Source organism: Aricia agestis, chromosome 21 (genome assembly GCF_905147365.1).
Source record: "Aricia agestis chromosome 21, ilAriAges1.1, whole genome shotgun sequence".
NCBI classification, from domain to species: Eukaryota; Metazoa; Arthropoda; class Insecta; order Lepidoptera; family Lycaenidae; genus Aricia; species Aricia agestis.
The window spans coordinates 10,536,690-10,557,572 of NC_056426.1; the positions used below are offsets into that span (position 1 = coordinate 10,536,690).

Below are 20,883 nucleotides of genomic sequence, written 5' to 3' on the forward strand. Positions count from 1 at the left end.
AGGTGTTACACGCATCAATATTATTATCAGGATTCCGCGATAATATTGATGGTGCAATAGGCCGAATTGCATTATCACAGTACACTTGTGAATCGCGTGATACTAGAATCATGATAATATCAAATATTGATGCGTGTAGGTAATACTTGCCTATGGTGCGTACCGTATACTATTTTTCTCCTCGACAGAGCCGGAAAACGGCAACATCGGTAAGCGCAGCGGGACGAAAGTTGGCGTTTACCGCCCGGAGGTTTTTCTCAACTTTCGTCCCGGTGCGCTTACCGATGTTGCCGTTTTCCGGCTCCCTCTAGGAGAAAAATAGTATTCGCACCATGGGCGCCCATGGGCAGTAAATCTAGCAATACCGGGGTAATTGGAATAAAACATTTTGATCCTTTTTTTCCTTTAGCGGCTGATTCTGTGTGAAACATGTAATATAAAATTTTATCCAATGATAAGCAAGGATATTTTTTGAAAATCTGACATCCGCCATCAGATCCTGGTAGACCTATATTTATTGGAAGACCACCCATTGACTCAATCACAACACAACCACATCCACAGGCAAACGTTTTACAGTATACACCACAGATTATAATGTAAATAAATTATGAACTACAGACTACAGTCTGTCAATAAAGAGTAGACGCAGTACAAAATTTTCTGAACGAAATCCCACTCAAAAGGTGGTTTTTTCTCTTTGTATTTTCACAGAGACCGCTTATATACTTTAAATATTATCACCTTGCACATTTTTATCTCGATTTAATAAGGTTTTCATGTTTTTTATGTGATTTCAAAATGATGAACGGCGTCTACTCTTTTTTGACAGCTATACTTGCATCGATAGAAAACATTAAAAAAATTAAAGTACCCACACCTATTATCTACTAATAATTATTGTGGTTTGTTTTATGTATTTCTGCTAGTTCTTTTGTGAATTTTAATTTGTGTCTTCCATTGAAAATATTATAATGAAAGTGCTGTGTATTTGGGAACAATGTTGTTGAAATGAACACTAAAAAGTATTATAGTCCAAACTTTATCATGGTATGAAACTTAATAACATGTTGATACATAAGTAAAACTATTATCTAAGTGTAAATCTTGTAAGAATATACATAGTCACTTCACTCAAGATTCACTCAAGATTCAACAATGAATTAAAGTCGCAAATTCTGTACTCAAATTAATTATTAACCGAATTCCAAAAAGGAGGAGGTTATAAATTCGTCTGTTTATATTTTTCTTATTGATCTTTTCGGCGAAGTCAAAAATGTAATTTTTTTTTTATGATATAAGGGGGCAAACGAGCAAACGGGTCACCTGATGGAAAGCAACTTCCGTCGCCCATGGACACTCGCAGCATCAGAGAGCTGCAGGTGCGTTGCCGGCCTTTTAATAGGGAATAGGGTAATAGGGGAGGGTAGGGAAGGGAAAGGAATTGGGGAGGGTATGGAAGGGAATAGGGTAGGGGATTGGGCCTCCGGTAAACTCACTCACTCGGCGAAACACAGCGCAAGCGCTGTTTCACGCCGGTTTTCTGTGAGGACGTGGTATTTCTCCGGTCGAGCCGGCCCATTCGTGCCGAAGCATGGCTCTCCCACGTACAATTTAGTCATTATGGTAAAAATATAATTATTGGCATTGAATTTAGTACGAATCTGTGCAAATTGTACAAAATAAAGACTGCCAAAATCATTATCCTTTCTTATAACTCCAAACCAAGCAAAAAAGGCTAAGTGTTCATAGTAGACGTCTTAATCACTTCTAGTCATAATAACCATATCCCAGACACTATCTTCGAAACTTCTTATCTAATAATTCTATGCACAATGTGCCATATCAACACTACACTTTTTATACTACTTACAATTTTTAAGTTATACAAAATAGTCTACATCTAAATAACTATTTTTACAGCAATACACACAGAAAAGAAAATGCGTCAGGTGTCGTCAACCAGTCTGCCGCTGCGCGCTGACGCTGTACCTCGCGTACCACGGGTTGAGCGCCTCTGACTTGCTGTCCCTAAATAGGGTCAGGCTACAGACGACACGCACGCCCCTGTTCAGGTACAACGGGTACAACGATCGCCCGTACCCGCTCGAGTATACGTCCCCGTATGGGCCCATAGAGAAGCCAAGTGGGTTGACCCCAAACGATAACGTCCAGAAATCGCATACAAACGGTGTGGCCCCGAAACTGTACCCAAATGGGAACACACAGAAGCCGTACATAAAAGAGTACGTAAAACCGAAATGTTCTAGTAGGGCGATATTGAAAACGACGTCCTCAAATGAGTACTTACTAAAGGCTCCGCCAAAAATGTCTTTACACAGCAACTTGAAAAAACAACGTGGAATATAATGTTAATAATACTTGTAGTGAATGTATTTTTATTATGACTTAAGACTTAAGAGATGTAAGAGTGAACGATTATATTTTTAATTTGAAAATATTAAATCAAGTAGTAGTAAAATATTTTAAATACTTTGACACACATATTTTAATAGTTTATATTGTAACATCATAGATATCATAGACTATAGATATTAAGATATTTTATTAAAAATATTTATTTTAGAAGCTATTAACGAATGATTTTACTTGTAATTTAAATACTTAAACTAGATATTTTTAAACTTTTAATTTATGACATTTTAAGGCCTTATCAATAAACAAATATTGAGAGAGGACTAAAAGAGGTAGCTTTCAACGTGCAAGACAAAGAAAATATCAACATAATAATATTATGTAGATGGTTCTGTCTTAATCTTCGTTTAATAATAAAGCCGTTAAAAAATTTATTGTTACAATAATCATATTGACCATTTTGGTACCATTGAGAGTTTTAGCTACTTACCTAAGAGTTAAACTTAGTGCATGTAATTTGGTACAAGAAACTTCGTACCTAAACATGTACCTACTTAGTACATAATATTTGATTTTTTTTCAGTAATGATACAAATTTTGACGCTAGATTATATTATTTTAAGCTATTTATATGTTTTTGATTTGGCTTTTGCGAGTGCGTGAGCTGTGAACACCTACTTAGTTATTTTTTTTTAATGTCCGAATACCATATTCTAATGTCTAAATACTAGATAATGTTATAATATTGAGAACTAAATAAAGATTTAATTTTAAGAGGAGTTTCGTTATCACTAGTTGTAATGCAAGTATTATTAAAAAACCACGCGAAGAACAGAAAATACTTGTAATAATTAAATATTGACGCTGATTAAAGATGTGCTATCAAAAAATGTAAGTACATATTTTAAAATTTTATATTATCAGTAATTACATTTGAAAGTTTCTTGTCATGTTCAAAGTAGCTAATGATTACTATAATTATTACTAAAGATAACAAACATTTTTAGCATAGTAGACGGTAAAACTACTCGGAAACTATAAAACGCGTTTTGGGTATTTTATCTATTCTTGTAATTACCACAATGCCTTACTTTACTTACCTACTCAGTTATTTAAGTTTAAAACACTTTATTAGTTTAAAACTAAACCTTTTTGATCTCTATAGTAATAAATAAGCTCCTAAAACAATAAAACCCTTATAATACCCTCGTACCCACTGATAAGTCAGCTAAATTAATAATATGACCCTTGTCCTCTTGTGTTAAGGTTGTATATTGCATGATTAAACTTCAGGTAAATTTTTCCATGCGTAGTTAATATTTTTGACATGTTTTGGCAGAAATTCATTTCTAGTCGAAACTTTGGAGTGCAAAGTTGTTAGTACAAAATGATTGTTGAAAACAAGAGCACAGATATTATCTTACCTCGTCCTGAAATTATGGTAAGTCAGCTTTTTAATTTTTTACGTTTTCATTAACTATAACGTTGGTCCTTTTACCTTTAGGGTCAATAATTTTTTGACACAGTTGTCTTCCTTAGTTTTTATTATTCGTAGATAAATTGTCTTGAATAAAATAATTATATTATGTTTATTTTTATCATTTACTCTAAAATACGGGATATTAACAGGTTGCTTGTTAATACCTTTCGGCAATTTATCATTTACTCTAAAACATTGAGTTGGACATTCGTTCAAAAAAAGAAAAATATTTATCCCATATCACTTGGCAACCTGTTAATACTGAATACAAAAACCTTTCGGCAATTTTGGCATTCTGTTTTAAGGCAGCACTTTCTGTCGTTTTTTTATTTTAATGAAAAGTAGTTATGCATTATTTTGTTTGACGCATTCTTTATTTTTTAGGACTACACTCCAGAATTGCCGATGAAGCGAGACAACAGTATCCAAGTTTGCATACCGTGCGAGGAGGAAAACTATAGAGATATCAGCTACACCCTCCAGTTTATCGCCAACAATAGACCAGTGCCACGATCGAGAGTCGAACCTAGGACCGGCTACTACATATCACTACAGTCACTCACTGAGTGTGTGTGTGCGTCCGCCATTTTCCTTTTCTGTATCATTATCATCATCATATTGTCATTCTTTAGAGTTATTAACTAGACGGACCCAGTTTGTAGTTTTTTGATTGCAGTTTATATTTTCAATAGAGTGGTGGATTGATTTTTTAATAACTATCAACAGTGCAAGTGAAAAGAAAAAAACATGGCAAAATTTTACCTTACAAAGAAATAAAATTTTAATAATGCTAAATTTATAATCAATAAAAAAGTCCAAAAGACGACTTGATCGTTATCATCAGTATTATTATAATGTTATTTGTTCCGGTGTTTATACAAGGACGTAAGTCGTTGCAGTGGCTAACTAATAATAATTTTCACGGTGCTTTCTGAAAAAAAAAATAACAATTAAAATATTTAAGTAGCTACTTCATCCACAAACGTCTTCAGTTCTGATATTGTATCATATTATAGAATTAAATGGATGTATCATAATGAATTATAATAAGTTATGTTAATAAATAAGTAATAACATTAGATATAAAAAGTTTTTCATTTCTAGAATTTAGTCATTAAAATTCAGATATTTTATGGTTTTAACATTTAAAATAAATATTTCTGACAGGCGAACAATTTCATCCAACTGTTTAGACAGAGATTTTTAGCGTGCCCAATTGAGTACGGTTGCAGTAAATGGGTTAAATTGCCAAGAAACTGAATTTATGCTTCAGTAGGTACAACTTGGTTGAACTGACACAGGGGCGGAGTCAAAGCGACGCGTCATGTATCGTCAAAGCATATACAACTCTATTGTCATATTGTTTAAGTACTTTCTGCTATGTAATAGTATTTTAAAAAGATAAAACCGATTTAAAAATTGTACGTAATTCAGAATTGAAATTCCCTATCTCAAAAACTACTGAACCGATTTTGATGAAACTTACAGTATTACCTAAGTTGAACAATACCTAGTACAACAAAAAAAAAGAATCATTTAAATCAGACTTGTAGTTTCGGGGATATGCGAACACAAACATAAAACATGGACAAACAATTTAGATGTGGGAGAGCCATGCTTCGGCACGAATGGGCCAGCTTGACCGGAGATATACCACTTTCTCACAGAAAACCGGCGTAAAACAGCGCTTGCGCTGTGTTTCGCCGAGTGAGTAAGTTTACCGGAGGCCCAATCCCCTACCCTATTTCCTTCCCTACCCTGCCCTATTCCCTTCCCTTCCCTACCCTCCCCTATTCCCTTCCCTTTCCATCCCTACCCTCCCCTATTACCCTATTCCCACTAAAAAGTGGTGCTTCTGCTTCAACTTCTGATGCTGCGAGTGTCCATGGGCGACGGAAGTTGCTTTCCATCAGGTGACCCGTTTGCTCGTTTGCCACCTTATTTCATAAAAAAAAGTAAAAACTAAATACATAACTGAATAAAGCTTATTTTTAAGTGCGTTGCGACTTGCGTCTGTCTGCACTGACCCTTAGGATTTTCTTGGTAAGGTTTTCTTAATAATAATTGAATGTTTACTAGGGCTGTAATATCACAGGCACTACATCTAAGTATTAGTGTATGAGCCAAGAGTGCCAAGTGTGCCAGAAGCCAGAACTGGCATACCACAGACCTGGCAACGTGCCAGACACAGGTGAACAGTCTGGCATTCCAATTACTTTATTTAGGTAGGACTTAAGTTTTTTAGGCATGTTCAGTTAATCAATTGTTTTTTTTTGATCAGCATTAGTTTTTCTGGTATGTATTCAGTTAATTAGCAGAGTTACCTAGTGTACTGAGAAATTATTCTGATGTGCATTTAACAATATCCCTTATTATATATGGGAAAGTGTTTGTCTGTCTGTCTGTTCAACGGTTTGAACTAAATCGGTTCAACGGTTTGGGTGTGAAGAGATTTCACACCCAAACCGTTGAACAGATTTAGCAATGGTTGGTCAATTTTGATTTTTGTCATTTTTCACCTATAACTTACTGTAAGCATAGAGGTTTCTTTTAGCTTAATACACTCAAAGTAAGCTACTGCCTACTTTTGAAATGAAAAGTTCTTACCTACTGGTGAGTCATACTAAGTTAGAGAACAATAAGATCATGCCTACTTGAAACAAAACTTGTAGGTACAGTATTTAAAACTGTACATAAAGTTATGAAGAAGTTTATTAGACAATGTTGTCATTTTCTATTGTTAAAAAATAAGCGCACTATTAGATGAAGTCACGGCTTTTAAATATTGTTACTGTAAAAATAACCACAGGTAGGAGAAATAACTCAAAACATTTATTTTCACAAAACTAATTATAAACTATAGGTCTACCAGAATCTAATGGCAAAAAGTGAGAAAATAAATGGACTCTAGCAATGCCGGGGTAGTTGGAATAAAACATTTTGATCCTTTATTTTTCTTATAGCGGCTGATTCTGTGTGTGAAACATGCAAATATAAAAATTTATCCAATGATTAAGGATATTTTTTGAAAATCTGCTGTCAAAAATTGCCATCAGATCATGGTAGACCTATAAATAAATAATTAAAAAAAAATCTTGCTAACTTTACTCTTGTCTATGGTCTTGTCTATTGGTCGTTTGCCTAAATCTTTATAATCTGTGACATCTAACTTGTCAATTCATTAAAAAATCACATCTACCCTACATTAATTTAACGAAACATTGTGCAACGGCTGAATATTGGAGAAGTTTTATTTTATAAGTTAATCTACAAAATGTATACAAAATATGAAAGTGCTTTTTATTATAAGAACCCTGAAATACAACTGGTAAGTTAAGACTTTTGTTATTATTTTATTAGTTAAGTACATAGGTACTAGGATTAAAAGTAATTAGTTACTTACTCATCCTTGCATGTCGTCTAACTTCTAAGTTAGATTAGTCTAGTTTTAGCTCCTCAAGTAATAAAAATATACATATTCATACTAATATTATAAATGCGAAAGTGTCTGTCTGTCTGTTACCTCTTCACGCCCAAACCGTTGAACCGATTTTGCTGAAATTTGTATATTTATTCCTCTATGGTATGGGGATACTTTTGGGATACTTTGAGTCTCGGCAAAGGACTTGGATACTTTTTAACCGACTTCCAAAAATCGAGGAGGTTATATGTTCGGCTGTGGATTTTTTTATCCTAGTAAAATGTACCATCGAGGAAATTGATTCCTAGGCAGTTGACAGACCAACGTCATTCGGTTGGATCATGTCAATTCAATGTTAATTGTGATCTGTCGGCTGGGTTTGACGTAACGTGACCAAACTACGTAGGTCCCTCATCTGGCTAGGAATCAACTTCTCTGATAGTACAATGTCATCTAGTAGTTTAGTAATAACGCCGATTTTTTTTACTTTTTTATTTTTTCACCCTCTTATCTTGTAAACTATGCAGTGATATTCCAATATTAAATTCCAGGTTATCAACCTCCAAAGGATAAAGGACGAGCTAGGGGCCCTCCTTCACGTAGACCACTGCGACCGCTGCATGGGCCTCAAATGCAAGTGTCTAGATGTAGCCATTGTGGACACAAGCGACATAAGTATGTCATCTCCCCTAGCAAACACGACAGTACGAAAAGACGTGAGCACTAAAACAAAAGACGCGGGCACTAAAACAAAGGACGTGTGTAAAACAAAAGACGCAAGAACTGGAGGTGCCTGGATAAAAGACGCGAAAGACGCATCTTCTATTCCTTGGTCAAACGTCGCCACGAAAGACACAAGGTTGACAAGAACATCTACGCCTTGGACGAAAGACAAGGACGTGTCCAATAACGCGAAATGGTCTTTCAAATTCTCTCCGCTGAATATAGAAGAAGACATCTGGAGGAGAGCAGACAGGTACAGAAGATTAGAAGAGAAGTATCTATCCAGCGAGACGGTAGAAGAATTCTTCTTGAGTCTAAGGAAGAGAGCTGTCAAATGTTCATAGGGATTTTTATACTTCTAGATAGATATAAATTATCGTAGATTTTATAGTGACATGCACCTAAATTTCATCGTCGAATAGTAAGATTGGATTTATATACGTCCGCTCGAACGAGCGTTTTGGCCGCTGCACCGCGAGATCACAAGCAAATGTATGTGACGATTTATTTAAATAGCGGCGCGGTCGCGTACTTCCTTGAGTTCCTTGTGATTTCGCGGTTTAGCCGCCTAACCACGTATTCGGGCGGACACGTATAAATCAAGGCCTAAAAGGCCTGATAGACGTACAAACTTAAAGCACGCGGGTTTTAAGTTCGCGAACTTACTCGACTCGCGTCGGTGACACACGAGAATCGCTCACACTGGATAACCATGCCCCCAGGCTCGCGGTTGGCGGCCCGCGGCTCGCGGCTCTTTGCTGACTTAAAAGGCGATTAATTAATCAAGCCCCATACGGTCACCGGTGACCGAGACACGTTTTTCCACGATCGACGGGTTAAGATCGTCGAGCCATAAGTCCGCGTACTTACTCGCACGTCTGTCACCCCTTTTAGTACCATTACGAGTAGAATGTAATAAAGCTAAGTGTTGTTATACAAAGAGACTACATATTAGTCATTTAAATGGATTTCGTGTTTAAAATACCTCACAATTTTAGACTAGATAGATGTTGTGGATGCTAAAGTTAAATTTTGGCTCATAACGAATAACCTAAAATGGTATGTTTAAGTTTGTTAATTAACATCATATTCGTTGACTATGTGTAAGTTATTTATCGTTAAAACCATGTATTTAATCAGATTTAACTAGCCTCCACGACAATTTATAAAACTTATTCTAAGACTGGGTTGCACCAGAGGCGTGGGTAAAGTTAAAGTTAAATACGGCGTCCAAACACCCCATATTCTCATACGACATCTGTCAATTTTTCCGGTTATAGTTAAGGTTAAAGTTAAAGTTAGTTGGTGCAACCCAGTCTAAAACTGTCAGATATATTAAATTAATTCAAAATCATTAGAAACCTGTCTATTCCAATATTAAACACTTAGCAATATTCAACCTACAAATTACAATCCACTATACTTACGGTTTTTATAACAGTTTGACGGTGACATTTACAAATAGTCAATCCTCATATTATACAGAGAGGCTAATCGTTATTCGTTACCGATGCCGATGGCAGATCGACCAAATAGGATTAGATTTAACATAGATTTGATTCTGCAGCTGACGGATCGATTGTGTTATGTCAAAGCTAGCCAAAATATCACGATTAACATTCATGTATCATAACCTGACCACATAATATAGATCCGTCATCTACTGATTAATCAATTTCAATAGTACGTTTCCGTGTTTTTGCAAAAGACCGGTCAGGTCGGCCTGCGATAAGACCGATTAGAACGATCGGCCTCTCCGTATAGGGGGGCCTTAACTTGTTATTATTAGTTGATTTGGACAAAGGTCTCGGTGTGACGCAGCTTTAAAAGCTAAGATAAGTTAATATAATTATTAAACTTAAAAAAGAGCAAACTAATAAAAAATATTGTTTACTATTTTGATATAGTAATTACCATCTTACTAATAATAATTAACATAGCAGTTAAATCTAAGAAGTATTAGTTTTCTGCCCTTGTATGTCAAGACCCAAGAGGCTTTTACCGCTGTGTAATATTTTTATTTGTAAGAAGGATAAAGAAAACATTTTTGTTGACGAGCATACCTATTATGTTAAGAATTATGTATTTTGTTATTAGGAAGCAATATGTAATGAATATTGAATAACTTCTATTTATTATTGTAGTAAAGTGGCAAGATGAATCTACTTTTGTACATAATATGGCAATGTAATAAAGTTTTATAATGCTTTACTTTTTAATTTGCGAGTTTCTTACGCCGGCTCTTCTCGCCGGGTTAGTTCCCGAACCGGTGGTAGGCACCGTAGTATCAATATTCTGAAAGCATTTTCTTAAAATCTATTCAGAAATAAAACAATGTTTATTTTAATGACAGTAAAATATAAAATTGTGGGTAGTCAACCATGAACCAAAGTGAGCCAAACAAAAGGCAAAACAACTTTTTCCGGACCAGTCAGTAGGTATACTTGTAATTATGGGTGGTTTGCACCAGAGACGTGGTTAAAGTTATGGTCAAAGTTATGGATATAGTTGCCTTAACTTTAACTTTAACCTTGTACTATTATCTATTCTGTGCTTTAACGCCACGTTCATTTAAAGCCTTGTCGAGCTGAAGGGGTTAAATATGGCGTCCATTTTTGACATTTTGCATTGTAGTTAATATAGTTAAAGTTACAGTTATGGTTAAAATAAGTTAGTGCAACCCAAATTGCATACAACTCCGTCGCGCCGAAATTCATGTATTGCTCGGGAACCGTACATGTTTCCGGGATAAAAAATATCCTTTCCCGGGTCTCAAAATATCTCCATACCCTTCATCAAAATCGGTTCAGCGGTTTGGGCGTGAAGAGCAAACAGACAGACACAGTTTCGCATCTATATATATAAAAATGGATTTTCAAATGCGCTAGTCGCGCTAAAACTCGAAAACGGCTGGACGGATTGGGCTGATTTTAGTCTTAAAATATTCGTAGAAGTCCAGGGAAGGTTTTAAAGTGACACGAAGTTCACCGGGACGGCTAGTTTATAATATTATTGGTATAGATTAATAATTATAATGGTGAAGTATCCATGTTTAATGTTGACATTGTGTTTGTAATCGCGATATCCGATGTCCGCGCGGTGTGGACCGCAGCACGAACGGGTTTTCTGTTTACACTTTACACACAATGTTATGATGAATATTAAATATTTTTCTTTGTTTTTATATAATTTGGCCCATACCTATCATTAAAATATCTGTAGATTGGGTACTTAGTCAAATACCAATCGATTATTGCAAATGAAACTCCACCGTAAGGTTTGGGCACTTAACATAACTTTGATATTGCGAATAATAAACCATTTTAGAGTTCCGTACCAAAAGGGTAAAAACCATATTACTGAGACTGCGATGTCTGTCCGTCAGACCTGTCTCCAGGATGTAACTCAAGAACGGTAATAGCTAGCTCTAGTTGATCATAAACGCACTTGTCACTCCTCTGGATTTTCAATCAAAACATCTATTAATACTGTCTCACGGGATCACTTGTATATTGCCTTATTTTATATTTCCTATATTTTAAAAGGCCGCCCTTCGGGAAATCATCTTGGGACGAAGATTAAATGCACCGATAACAATGAACCGGAATATAATGAGACCGAGGCATTAGTATTATTTACTTTTTACTTACATCATACTCATTATTAATTAGTATAAAATATATAAAGTAAAAGACATACACACATAGAGACAGATACACTTTTTATAGGCTTTTTAAAGAGTGAAATTAGTATTTTTTGTTAAAAATAATAATTTCACTCTTTTTAGTTACCTACTAACCATCGCGTAAGTATATTTAATATTCTACGTATCTTAATTCTTATTAGATACAATTTGTTAAGAGTCAGACGTGCTCACAAATATCAGGTAGATAATTTTAAACAATACATTTAAAAAAATCGAAGTGAACCGTAAACACGTGCTGGCCGCAAGGCCAGGGGTCAGCAGACTTACCAATCAGATGAGCCAAATATCGAGTTTGTACATTTTCCCATACCTTCAAAAAGCCGCTACATAAATTTTATAAGTCTAATAATAATAATTAGAGTCTAATTCGCTTCACACTACAAAGCTACATTTACAGTAAAAAAAAGCCGAAATGTGACCCTCGTTAGTATGGCGAAAATACTTCAACCCCTTAATATTATCTTAATCTTGGTAAATGTTTACAAACCTACCCCAATTTATTTGACAAACTACTACAAAGAAAGTCGACGGAGCTCCGCTACGCGGGGCTCCTATATCTGGGTGTTCTGGTCTAAGTTCTAACCTAACCTACTTTTGGACTTTCTGGATTGTGTTTGTTTTTGTTTTGGCGGGGGGCTGCGCCCCCCCCCCCCCCCCCCCCCCCCCCCCCGTCACCCCCTTCGGTATCCGTGGCTGAGTAGTTAAGTAACGTGATGACTGATGATATTTTATGATTTTATGGTGTTGTGTGTATATTGAATCCATAATATACAACCATGTGAGTTGTGACATTGGTGACCCTGACATGGTAGTGATGATGATGATGATGATGAATGTAATTTGCATAGTAGCATATGCTTTCAGTTCTTAAAACAACGCCTAAACCCCCAAACGTGTATCTATAAGGAATCCGGAGTTCTCTTAGTATCTTCGGAACCATAGTATACCTTGGTGCAAAATCTTGCGTTTTGGTAGCATATGCTTAGGATGCTTCATATAAAACCAAAATCACCATATATATGATATATATGAATGGCGTTGTTCAGTCAAAGGGCTAGCTGTTTGATTGAACGGCTATTTAAACCAGTCGGCTGCGACATATATACAATTGCTCGTTTAAAGATATAAGATTAGTATTTCGTTCAAATAAATTTCTTCTTCTGTACAACCTTGTACTATTATCTACTCTGTGGTACAACTAACATTGATATAACCCGACCAAATAACGTATTCCGGCATCTGCCTATGAATATTATATTACTCAGATAGTACGTCTCACAACTCTCACAAGTCACAACTCACATGTCAGCAATATCACAACAGGGAGATTATTGGCACAATAAGAGAATATCACGAACTTATGACTTCAGTATTGTCAGCCTGTAATCTGTATAGTGCATAGCTTAATATTATACCTACTAATTTTATAATAAAATTATACATGTTAAAGTTAACATGACATGTTATAAGTATCTAACTAAATATATAATAATACGCGTACGAAAAACGTACCAGAAACGTAGGTGAATGAAATTTTGCACAGTTATAGTTTATATGGTGAAGGAGTGCATCGAGCTCATATTATTATTTTGAAATTATGCTTTTAACACACATTTTTTTAACAAATAAAACATTACACACACTACAATGATGCGCACACTACCATCTTTTTAAATGACAAACCTATATTATAGCAACATACGAATTATACTCTTTTGTGTATGGTTGAAGTCTGTTGTCAAATTAAAAATGGATTGTTGTTATTTTTTATTAACCGACTTCCAAAAAAACGATGAGGTTATAATATATTCGGCTGTGGATATATTTTTTTATTTTTATTTTATTTTTGTATGTTCGACCACTATATATACAGGGTGTAACAGAAACAAGTGATAATACTTTAGGGTGTGTACGTGTTCCTTGTAGAGAGTTCACTGTGAAAGTAGCAGCGCTGAAAGACCAAAATTTTTTTTCACTTTTGTATGGGGATACCCGTGGCGCTCGGGCCTTACAAAAGTGAAGAAAAATGTTCGTCTTTCAGAGCTGCTACTTTCACAGTGAACTCTCTACAAGGAACATGTACACACCCTAAAGTATTATCACTAGTTTTTGTTACACACTGTATATATGTATATAATTGGAATCTCGGAATCGGCTCCAACGATTTTCATGTAAAATTTAGTATATAGGGGGTTTCGGGGGCGATAAATCGATCTAGCTAGGAATCATTTTTAGAAAATGTCATTTTATTTGTGTTTTATCGAATACCGAGCGAAGCTCGGTCAAATAGCTAGTAACTAATAATAATATTAAGCTAAGCTGTGATCAAATCAGATCACTAACACAAAAACTTATTAGAGAAAAAGCAAATTTTTGCTTCCTCACTTTTTTACAATTCCATATACTTAATGTAAATTTCGAAATTTATAAAAGGGCGATAGGAACTAGGCCGTTTAACAGATATGTTTTTGGTAGGTACTGAATACATCAACAGGGTATATTATGCAAAGGTGGGAGCAGAGGGCGATACTAGCACACACAGTAAACAATCCGATCACAGTCCGTCATGTTGCACACGTCATATCAGAATATTGACAGAAACGTAGTCAAACGTCGAGCCAATAATACTGTCTATGCTCGTTCTGCCTTTAGTGCTACGAATAATAAAAACTAGTGTGAAAATAAGTTTTGCAGTAATGGATCTTCAATAGACATGGTTTGTCTCAATCCCCTTCTATATCTAAACACCTTACCTTTAACGGCGCTCAGTTTGTTCCCCACCATCTGTTTCGCCACGAACGCCGCCATTTTGATTTATTTTATCTGAAACAAAATTATCATATTTAAGAAAATTGTATTTAAATAATAAAAACAATTAATTATGATTAAATTATTTCGCAAAACTCCAAGCGGAAAAAAATTTCATGTAGTAATGTGCTGCCATCTATCGGGTGGAGACGAAACTATCACGGAGGCTTCACCATAGCAGCGTTTGCTTCGTCAACACTAGATGGCGCTTATTACTTATGAGAAAAATACTTTGATAACAAAAACAATAAAATTAATATTCTTGTATATTGTTTTAGAGAGAAAAAGAATATAAAATTAATACTAGAATACTGCATTAAAGAAGCATGACAAATAAAATTGTTTAAATAATGTACAACATTTAGTACTTATCGATAAATTAATAAGAAACAGTACTAAATTTATATTTTCTTTTAACCTATTCAAGCCATAAAGTTAATATACCTAGCGGAATAGAGCAACAATCTCGAGCTGTCAAACGAAACCGAAATTGGTTTCATCTGTGTGTAAAATATGTGTACGTATGTGTTTACACAAGCATGATTGAACATGATTTCTATAAGATTAAATTGTCAACGTGCGGCACGTGCCGACTGGACGTCAAATAAGAGTGCTGCTGTCATGTATCACACGTCTCATTTTACCACGCAGTGTTACTGATAGTGACATCTCTCTTGCTCAGGCCTTTGTTTCTCTATTCCGCTAGGTATATTAACTTTATGATTCAAGCCCCATAAGGATACCGGTGACCGCGACAACAATAGAATAACAATAGATTTCCAAGAACCCGCGATCGCAATCGAAACGGAATTCGACGCTTGAAAATCGGGTCCCAAATCTGTGATTAATTTCATACCTTATTACCCCGATACACTTATGATTTAGCTCATAAGCTCGGCTTACATCGTTGTAGCTTATTGAGCATGTTATATGAGCAGATAGCGAGCTAAATTGTTATTGAGCTGTTGAGAGATACGATCCATGTGTCGCTTTGATATATTGATCACAATGCTATGTCAGGCTAGCATGTTAATTAAAATTTGTGTATCGTGTTTTAAATATTGGTTTTCAATGCATTTAAATTTTTTTTAATGTTAGTGTTAAAATATAGTTATTTTCTTAGGTTGGGTTGCACCAACTTACTTTAACTATAACTTTAACTACAATGCAAAATGTCAAATCTTTGGTTAAAGTTAAAAATGGACGCCATCAAGACGCCATATTTAACCACAACCATAGAACTCAACAAGGCTTTAAATGCACGTGGCGAAAAAAGGAACTAACGCTGTCATCATACAAAAACGCCATTTTTGACAGTTCTTCTTTACCAGCAGCGCCCCCGCCCACGTTCTTATAAAGCCTTGTCGGACCAGCAACGTCTTTACTGTTAAATTCTGTGGTCAAAGTTAAATTAGCCTTAATTATAACCATAACTTTGACCATTACTTTAACTTTAACCACGCTTCTTCACGCTAAAAAGTTTCGTGATGATATTAGTAATTTTCTTGTAAAAGCGAAATGTGACCCGCTACTTTTTAACTAATATAAGTTTACTAAAAAAATAGTATCAAATTTTTATTGAATAAGTTAGTGGTAGCTCACAAAAGAAGAAGCATAAAAGAACAACACTTAAAACCCACAAAGTGGTAAAATACAAATATTATTACGAAAAGTTGAAAGTAAACACAAATATAAAATGAGAATGAGAAAGCACAACTTGAAAAATATTTTAAATTCTTTGAAACAAGCGCATATCTTTACAGTTTGTTGAAAAATCTTAGGAGTTAAAAAGAAAACTTTACAAAGGAGTTATGCTGAGAATAATGCATATTTATTTCTAAGTGAAGTAGGTTATCTTATGAAAAATATTTGACAGGCATAATATAAAGAAAAACAACAGGGAGAAAAAAAATGACGCGCTCAAAAACAACCCATCAATCCCAAAGCGGCAGCCGGCTGCCGCATAACAATTGAAAATCTATTGTGTCTGCGATACCCACCCACAACATTTATATGAGGATATATTTTTTTCTTTGTTTAAGTTTAGCACTTTAACATTATTTTCTGCCACCATATTTTGGTTGCCTGGAAGAAACCGCTGAAAGCGGTAAGGCCGCCTATTTGCTATGTTCCTTGCCTAATGTTGTTTTTGTTATTTTATATTGTTTATAATGCAAATAAAGAATTTATAAATAAATAAATAAATAAACATTTAAAAACCTCGAGGCTTTTTTAATCCAAAAATAATAAAGATTCTTTCCTGTTTCCATCCAGTTTGTTCCAACAAAATCGTATTCTCATACACAAACTTCAAACGACAGATACCGACCGTAGAGAGCAAGCGACAGTCAGACTTTTATCAATTTATAAAAGCTGAAAGTTCACCTGTTCATGACCTTTATAGATAAAAGAACGATCAGCAACTATGGAGTTTCAGTCCCAGTTATTTTAGGATTTTATCCAGTTTTGAAGGTCTAACTAACCGTCGTCGTCCGTTGCGCAGAAATTAGTTTATCCCGTGGACACCGTACATTCTTGCAGGACAAAAAGTATTCTATGTCCTTGCCCGGGATTCAAAGTATCTCCATGCCAAATTTCATCAATATTGGTTCAGCGGTTTGGGCGTGAAATTGTAACAGACGGACAGACACACTTTCGCATTTATAATATTAGTATGGACACATAAGGGTACAAGTCATTTAAAAAATACCTGTAAGATGTAATACGTACCTCAAGCGACAAAACTTCGGGTCAAAGAATTTTCTCAATGGGAGTTTTTCTTTATTTTCTTACAACAAAACAACAAAAGCGCTTAAGTAATTAACGCTTACTTACAAAGGACGACACCTCTAGGTGTTAAAAAAGAAAGAAAGAAAAAAAAACAAATCGTTCAAAGTTTTAACTTTGCTATTGAGACTTTTTCGGCATTGTTTTAGGCACCATCACCTAAATCTTGCTAATCTGTGGGGTTCCGTACCCATAGGGTAATAAAACATGACTAACTTAGAGTGGGTTGCACCAACTTACTTTAACTATAACTGTAACCTTGTGGCGGTACCCACAATTCGCCTAACATTCCTGCATCGCGCTATCGAAGTTTCGGAGAACGGCAAGATATATACAACGTCTGAAATGACGTCAGTGGGCTTCGCCCTGACCGAATATGCTATCTCGCTCGGTCGGAAGATCTTCCTTTTCGGCCGCCACGAACAACGTTAAAACCTTAACTATATGGTGTCAGCTGCTAAGTACACTCGTGCTGAACGTGATTTGAAGGCCGCCCGCCCATACGGAGAGGGTGCCATCCATTTTTACGTAAGGGCTGAGGTTGCCGCCCCTGAGGATGAGCCCAAGCAGCTCTATATTGCCATGACCTCGGACAGAGGTCTGTGCGGTGCGGTGCACACTGGTGTGTCGAAGGTTATCCGCAACCGTTTGAACGAGCCCGGTACGGAGAACATCAAGGTCATCTGTGTTGGTGACAAGTCCAGGGGTATCCTGCAACGTTTGTACGGGAAACACATTATTAGTGTAGCTAATGAGATTGGTTGTTTGCCGCCAACTTTCCTGGATGCAGCTCAGCTGGCCAACGCCATCCTGACCTCTGGCTACGACTTTGGATCTGGCAAAATCATCTATAACAAGTTCAAGTCTGTCGTGTCCTACGCCCAGGACGATCTGCCTCTGTTCAGCAGGAAGGCGATTGAGAACGCTCACAAGCTGGCTGTGTACGACTCTCTCGACTCCGACGTCCTCCAGTCCTACATGGAGTTCTCCCTCTCCTCCATGTTGTTCTACGCTCTGAAGGAAGGCGCCTGCTGTGAACAATCCTCCAGGATGACAGCTATGGACAACGCCTCCAAGAACGCCGGAGAAATGATTGACAAGCTCACCCTGACATTAAAAGACACGTCCATAGGATCTATACGGACGGCAGCAGGATTGAAGGCCGAGTTGGAGCCGCACTCTCCGTATGGAAGGGTGAAGCCGAGACTAAGGCCGTCAAGCTTGCTTTGTCGCCGTATTGCACCGTCTACCAGGCCGAACTTCTAGCGCTCCAAAGAGCTGTAACTATAGCCTGCAAGAGTGGAGAGGTGAAGGTCGGTATCCTGAGCGACTCCAGGTCGGCTCTTCAGGCGGTCACCCTTAATTCCCCTCATCCCCTAGCTGTGCAAACAAGGGCGGCTCTCCGAAAAGCTGCATTGCAGAGGCGGGAGATTTCCTTGTTTTGGATAAAGGCGCACGCTGGGTTGAGGGGGAATGAGAGAGTTGACGAGTTAGCCAAAGAAGCCGCCCTGGGGTTGAGAAGGAGACCCGACTACGATCTGTGTCCTGTGTCATTCGTCAAGCGCATTTTAAGAGAGGATTTCTCTTTTTCCCAAGCGCTGCTGCTGTATACAAAATAGTCAAAAAGATAGACATTACACCTTACACCACGCAGATACTGACCGGTCACGGCGGATTCGCCTTCTACTTGAACAGATACTGAAGGACGATCCGTCGTGTCTGTGTCAGCCCAGAGTCGAGGAGACGGTTCCTCACCTGCTACTCGAGTGTCCAATTTTTGCTAGCAATAGATACGATATTGAACAAAAATTGGGCACATCGATAACGGGTGAGAATCTGCCATCCATCATGGGGGGGAAAAAGCGGGACATCTTCCTAGCTTTTTGCAGGACGATCGTGGGTGTAGTTAATAAGAGAAATAGCAATATTATAATCTGTGATACTAATTAGGTTCTATTGATAGGTTAACAGCTGTGATATTAGGATAGTTTTTGGATCGTACCACTGTTTTATTGAGTTTTTACTATTGATATTGTATTAATTTTAGAAATTTTATTTCTAATTAAGTATTAATTTGAACATTGTAATATAACTGGCAATTTTAAATTATTCATAAGTAGGTCGTAAACAGGAAATGTATTTGGGAGAATTGTATTATGTGAATTAACAAGCCCTGATAATGTTAGTGGGAGGAAAAAATAATAAAAAAAAAACCTTAACTTTAACTTTAACTAATGCAAAATGTCAAATCTTTGGTTAAAGTCAAAAATGGACGCCATATTTAACCATTACCTTGAGCTCGACAAGGCTTTGAATGAACGTGGCGAAAAAAGGAACTAACGCTGTCATCGTAAAATAACGCCATTTTTGACAGTTCTCCGTTACCAGCAGCGGGGGCGCCCACGTTCATTTCAAGCCTTGTCGGAGCAGCTGTCATCTGTCAAATTCTGTGATCAAAGTTAAGGAAGTTAAAGTTAGCCTTAACTGTAACCATAACTTTGACCATAACTTTAACTTTAACCACGCCTCTGGTGCAACCCACCCTTAGGGCCTCTGCTAGCCAAGACCTTAAAGACTTTCTGTCTGTCTGCCTGCCAGGCTGTAAACTCAAGTTTATCATAATACAACAGTTCATTTTCGGCAATAAAAACTATGTCCATTCCCATCTCGCAAAGTATACTCATATTAAATTTCATCTTCATCGGTTCAGCCGTTTAAGCCAGCGGGGCTAAAATGGTAACTTTTAGCAATTCCTCTCAATCAATTCAGCGACGATATTACGAGCAATATTTAAATGAAAGGTGTCGCGTCAAACTGGCAACGTCGCATACCAGAAAATAACGATATTTTTACCGGTAATAATAACGGCATTTTTTAACTATATTTAAATGTTATGTTACCTACTAGATATCGTTAAGCTATCCTTATAAAAATAACGGTACGTAACGGTAATTTTTCTAGTAATCGATAACGTTATGAAGCCATGCTATATGCTGGCAACATTTTTTACTTTAGTCATGTTTGTATACAAACTTCAAAGTTTTGAAACCGACTTTGTGATTTTAAATTTCTTTAGTTAAACCATAGACTTAATATATTATACTGTCGTATATAAATATTAAGTCTATGAGTTAAACAATTTCTATATTGTATTACGACATAAGAATAGTTCTAAGATCAAAGATGACGTTTAAAGTAACATTTGATGATTCTGATTTTTACGACTTTTCATAGAAAAATGTCAAACAAATGAATTGCTTAGTACGAATCATTAAATGAATTGCACGTTAAGAGAAGTTTAAAAATGAATCGTAAATGATTCATTGTATGATTCAACTAAGCGACCATTTTAGCCCCGCAGATATACACATTTTCGCATTATATAGAAACGCAGACTATTAAACAGTAATCAAATAAGTATACCTTTGTGATTTATTATATTATATTCGGTGAAAAATTGCATTTTTCTTAAACCTTCCGTATATTATCGACGATGCCGTCTAGAATCTAATAATACTGTGAAAGTAGCAGCGCTGAAAGACCAAAATTTTTTTTTCACTTTTGTATGGGGAAACTCGTGAC

The 20,883-nt window shown here is 36.2% G+C and overlaps 4 protein-coding genes across 6 annotated transcripts in view; 3 read left to right on the forward strand and 1 right to left on the reverse strand.

Annotated features, from left to right (window-relative positions):
• Positions 1 to 20,883, reverse strand: part of LOC121737761 (complexin) — a 295,632-nt gene that overhangs the window by 90,274 nt on the left and 184,475 nt on the right. For all 3 annotated transcript variants that reach the window (XM_042129452.1, XM_042129451.1, XM_042129453.1), the window contains exon 3: positions 14,460 to 14,529. In XM_042129452.1, the coding sequence (XP_041985386.1) occupies positions 14,460 to 14,514 (55 nt within the window). In that variant the 5' untranslated portion in view covers positions 14,515 to 14,529. The remainder of the gene's footprint in view (positions 1 to 14,459; positions 14,530 to 20,883) is intronic.
• On the forward strand, positions 1,010 to 2,424 carry LOC121737760. The gene is made up of 2 exons (XM_042129450.1): positions 1,010 to 1,050; positions 1,924 to 2,424. Exons 1-2 carry the CDS (start codon positions 1,012 to 1,014, stop codon positions 2,368 to 2,370), a joined length of 486 nt encoding a protein of 161 aa, XP_041985384.1. The 5' UTR covers positions 1,010 to 1,011; the 3' UTR covers positions 2,371 to 2,424.
• On the forward strand, positions 7,072 to 8,654 carry LOC121737759. The gene is made up of 2 exons (XM_042129449.1): positions 7,072 to 7,184; positions 7,829 to 8,654. The coding sequence occupies exons 1-2, from the start codon at positions 7,131 to 7,133 to the stop codon at positions 8,342 to 8,344; spliced, it is 570 nt and encodes a 189-aa protein (XP_041985383.1). The 5' UTR covers positions 7,072 to 7,130; the 3' UTR covers positions 8,345 to 8,654.
• Positions 17,746 to 19,003, forward strand: LOC121737899 (ATP synthase subunit gamma, mitochondrial-like). Its single transcript, XM_042129632.1, has 2 exons — positions 17,746 to 18,495; positions 18,956 to 19,003. Exons 1-2 carry the CDS (start codon positions 17,746 to 17,748, stop codon positions 19,001 to 19,003), a joined length of 798 nt encoding a protein of 265 aa, XP_041985566.1.

Excerpts from the sequence above, each read along its gene's own strand:
- LOC121737760 (XM_042129450.1), top strand. The coding sequence starts at position 1,012 with ATGAACACTAAAAAGTATTATAGTCCAAACTTTATCATG. Across the intron at positions 1,051-1,923 it reads ATAGTCCAAACTTTATCATG|CAATACACACAGAAAAGAAA; the intron begins GTATGAAACTTA and ends CTATTTTTACAG.
- LOC121737759 (XM_042129449.1), top strand. The coding sequence starts at position 7,131 with ATGTATACAAAATATGAAAGTGCTTTTTATTATAAGAACCCTGAAATA. Across the intron at positions 7,185-7,828 it reads AGAACCCTGAAATACAACTG|GTTATCAACCTCCAAAGGAT; the intron begins GTAAGTTAAGAC and ends ATTAAATTCCAG.
- LOC121737899 (XM_042129632.1), top strand. The coding sequence starts at position 17,746 with ATGGTGTCAGCTGCTAAGTACACTCGTGCTGAACGTGATTTGAAGGCC. Across the intron at positions 18,496-18,955 it reads CGCACTCTCCGTATGGAAGG|ATACTGACCGGTCACGGCGG; the intron begins GTGAAGCCGAGA and ends TACACCACGCAG.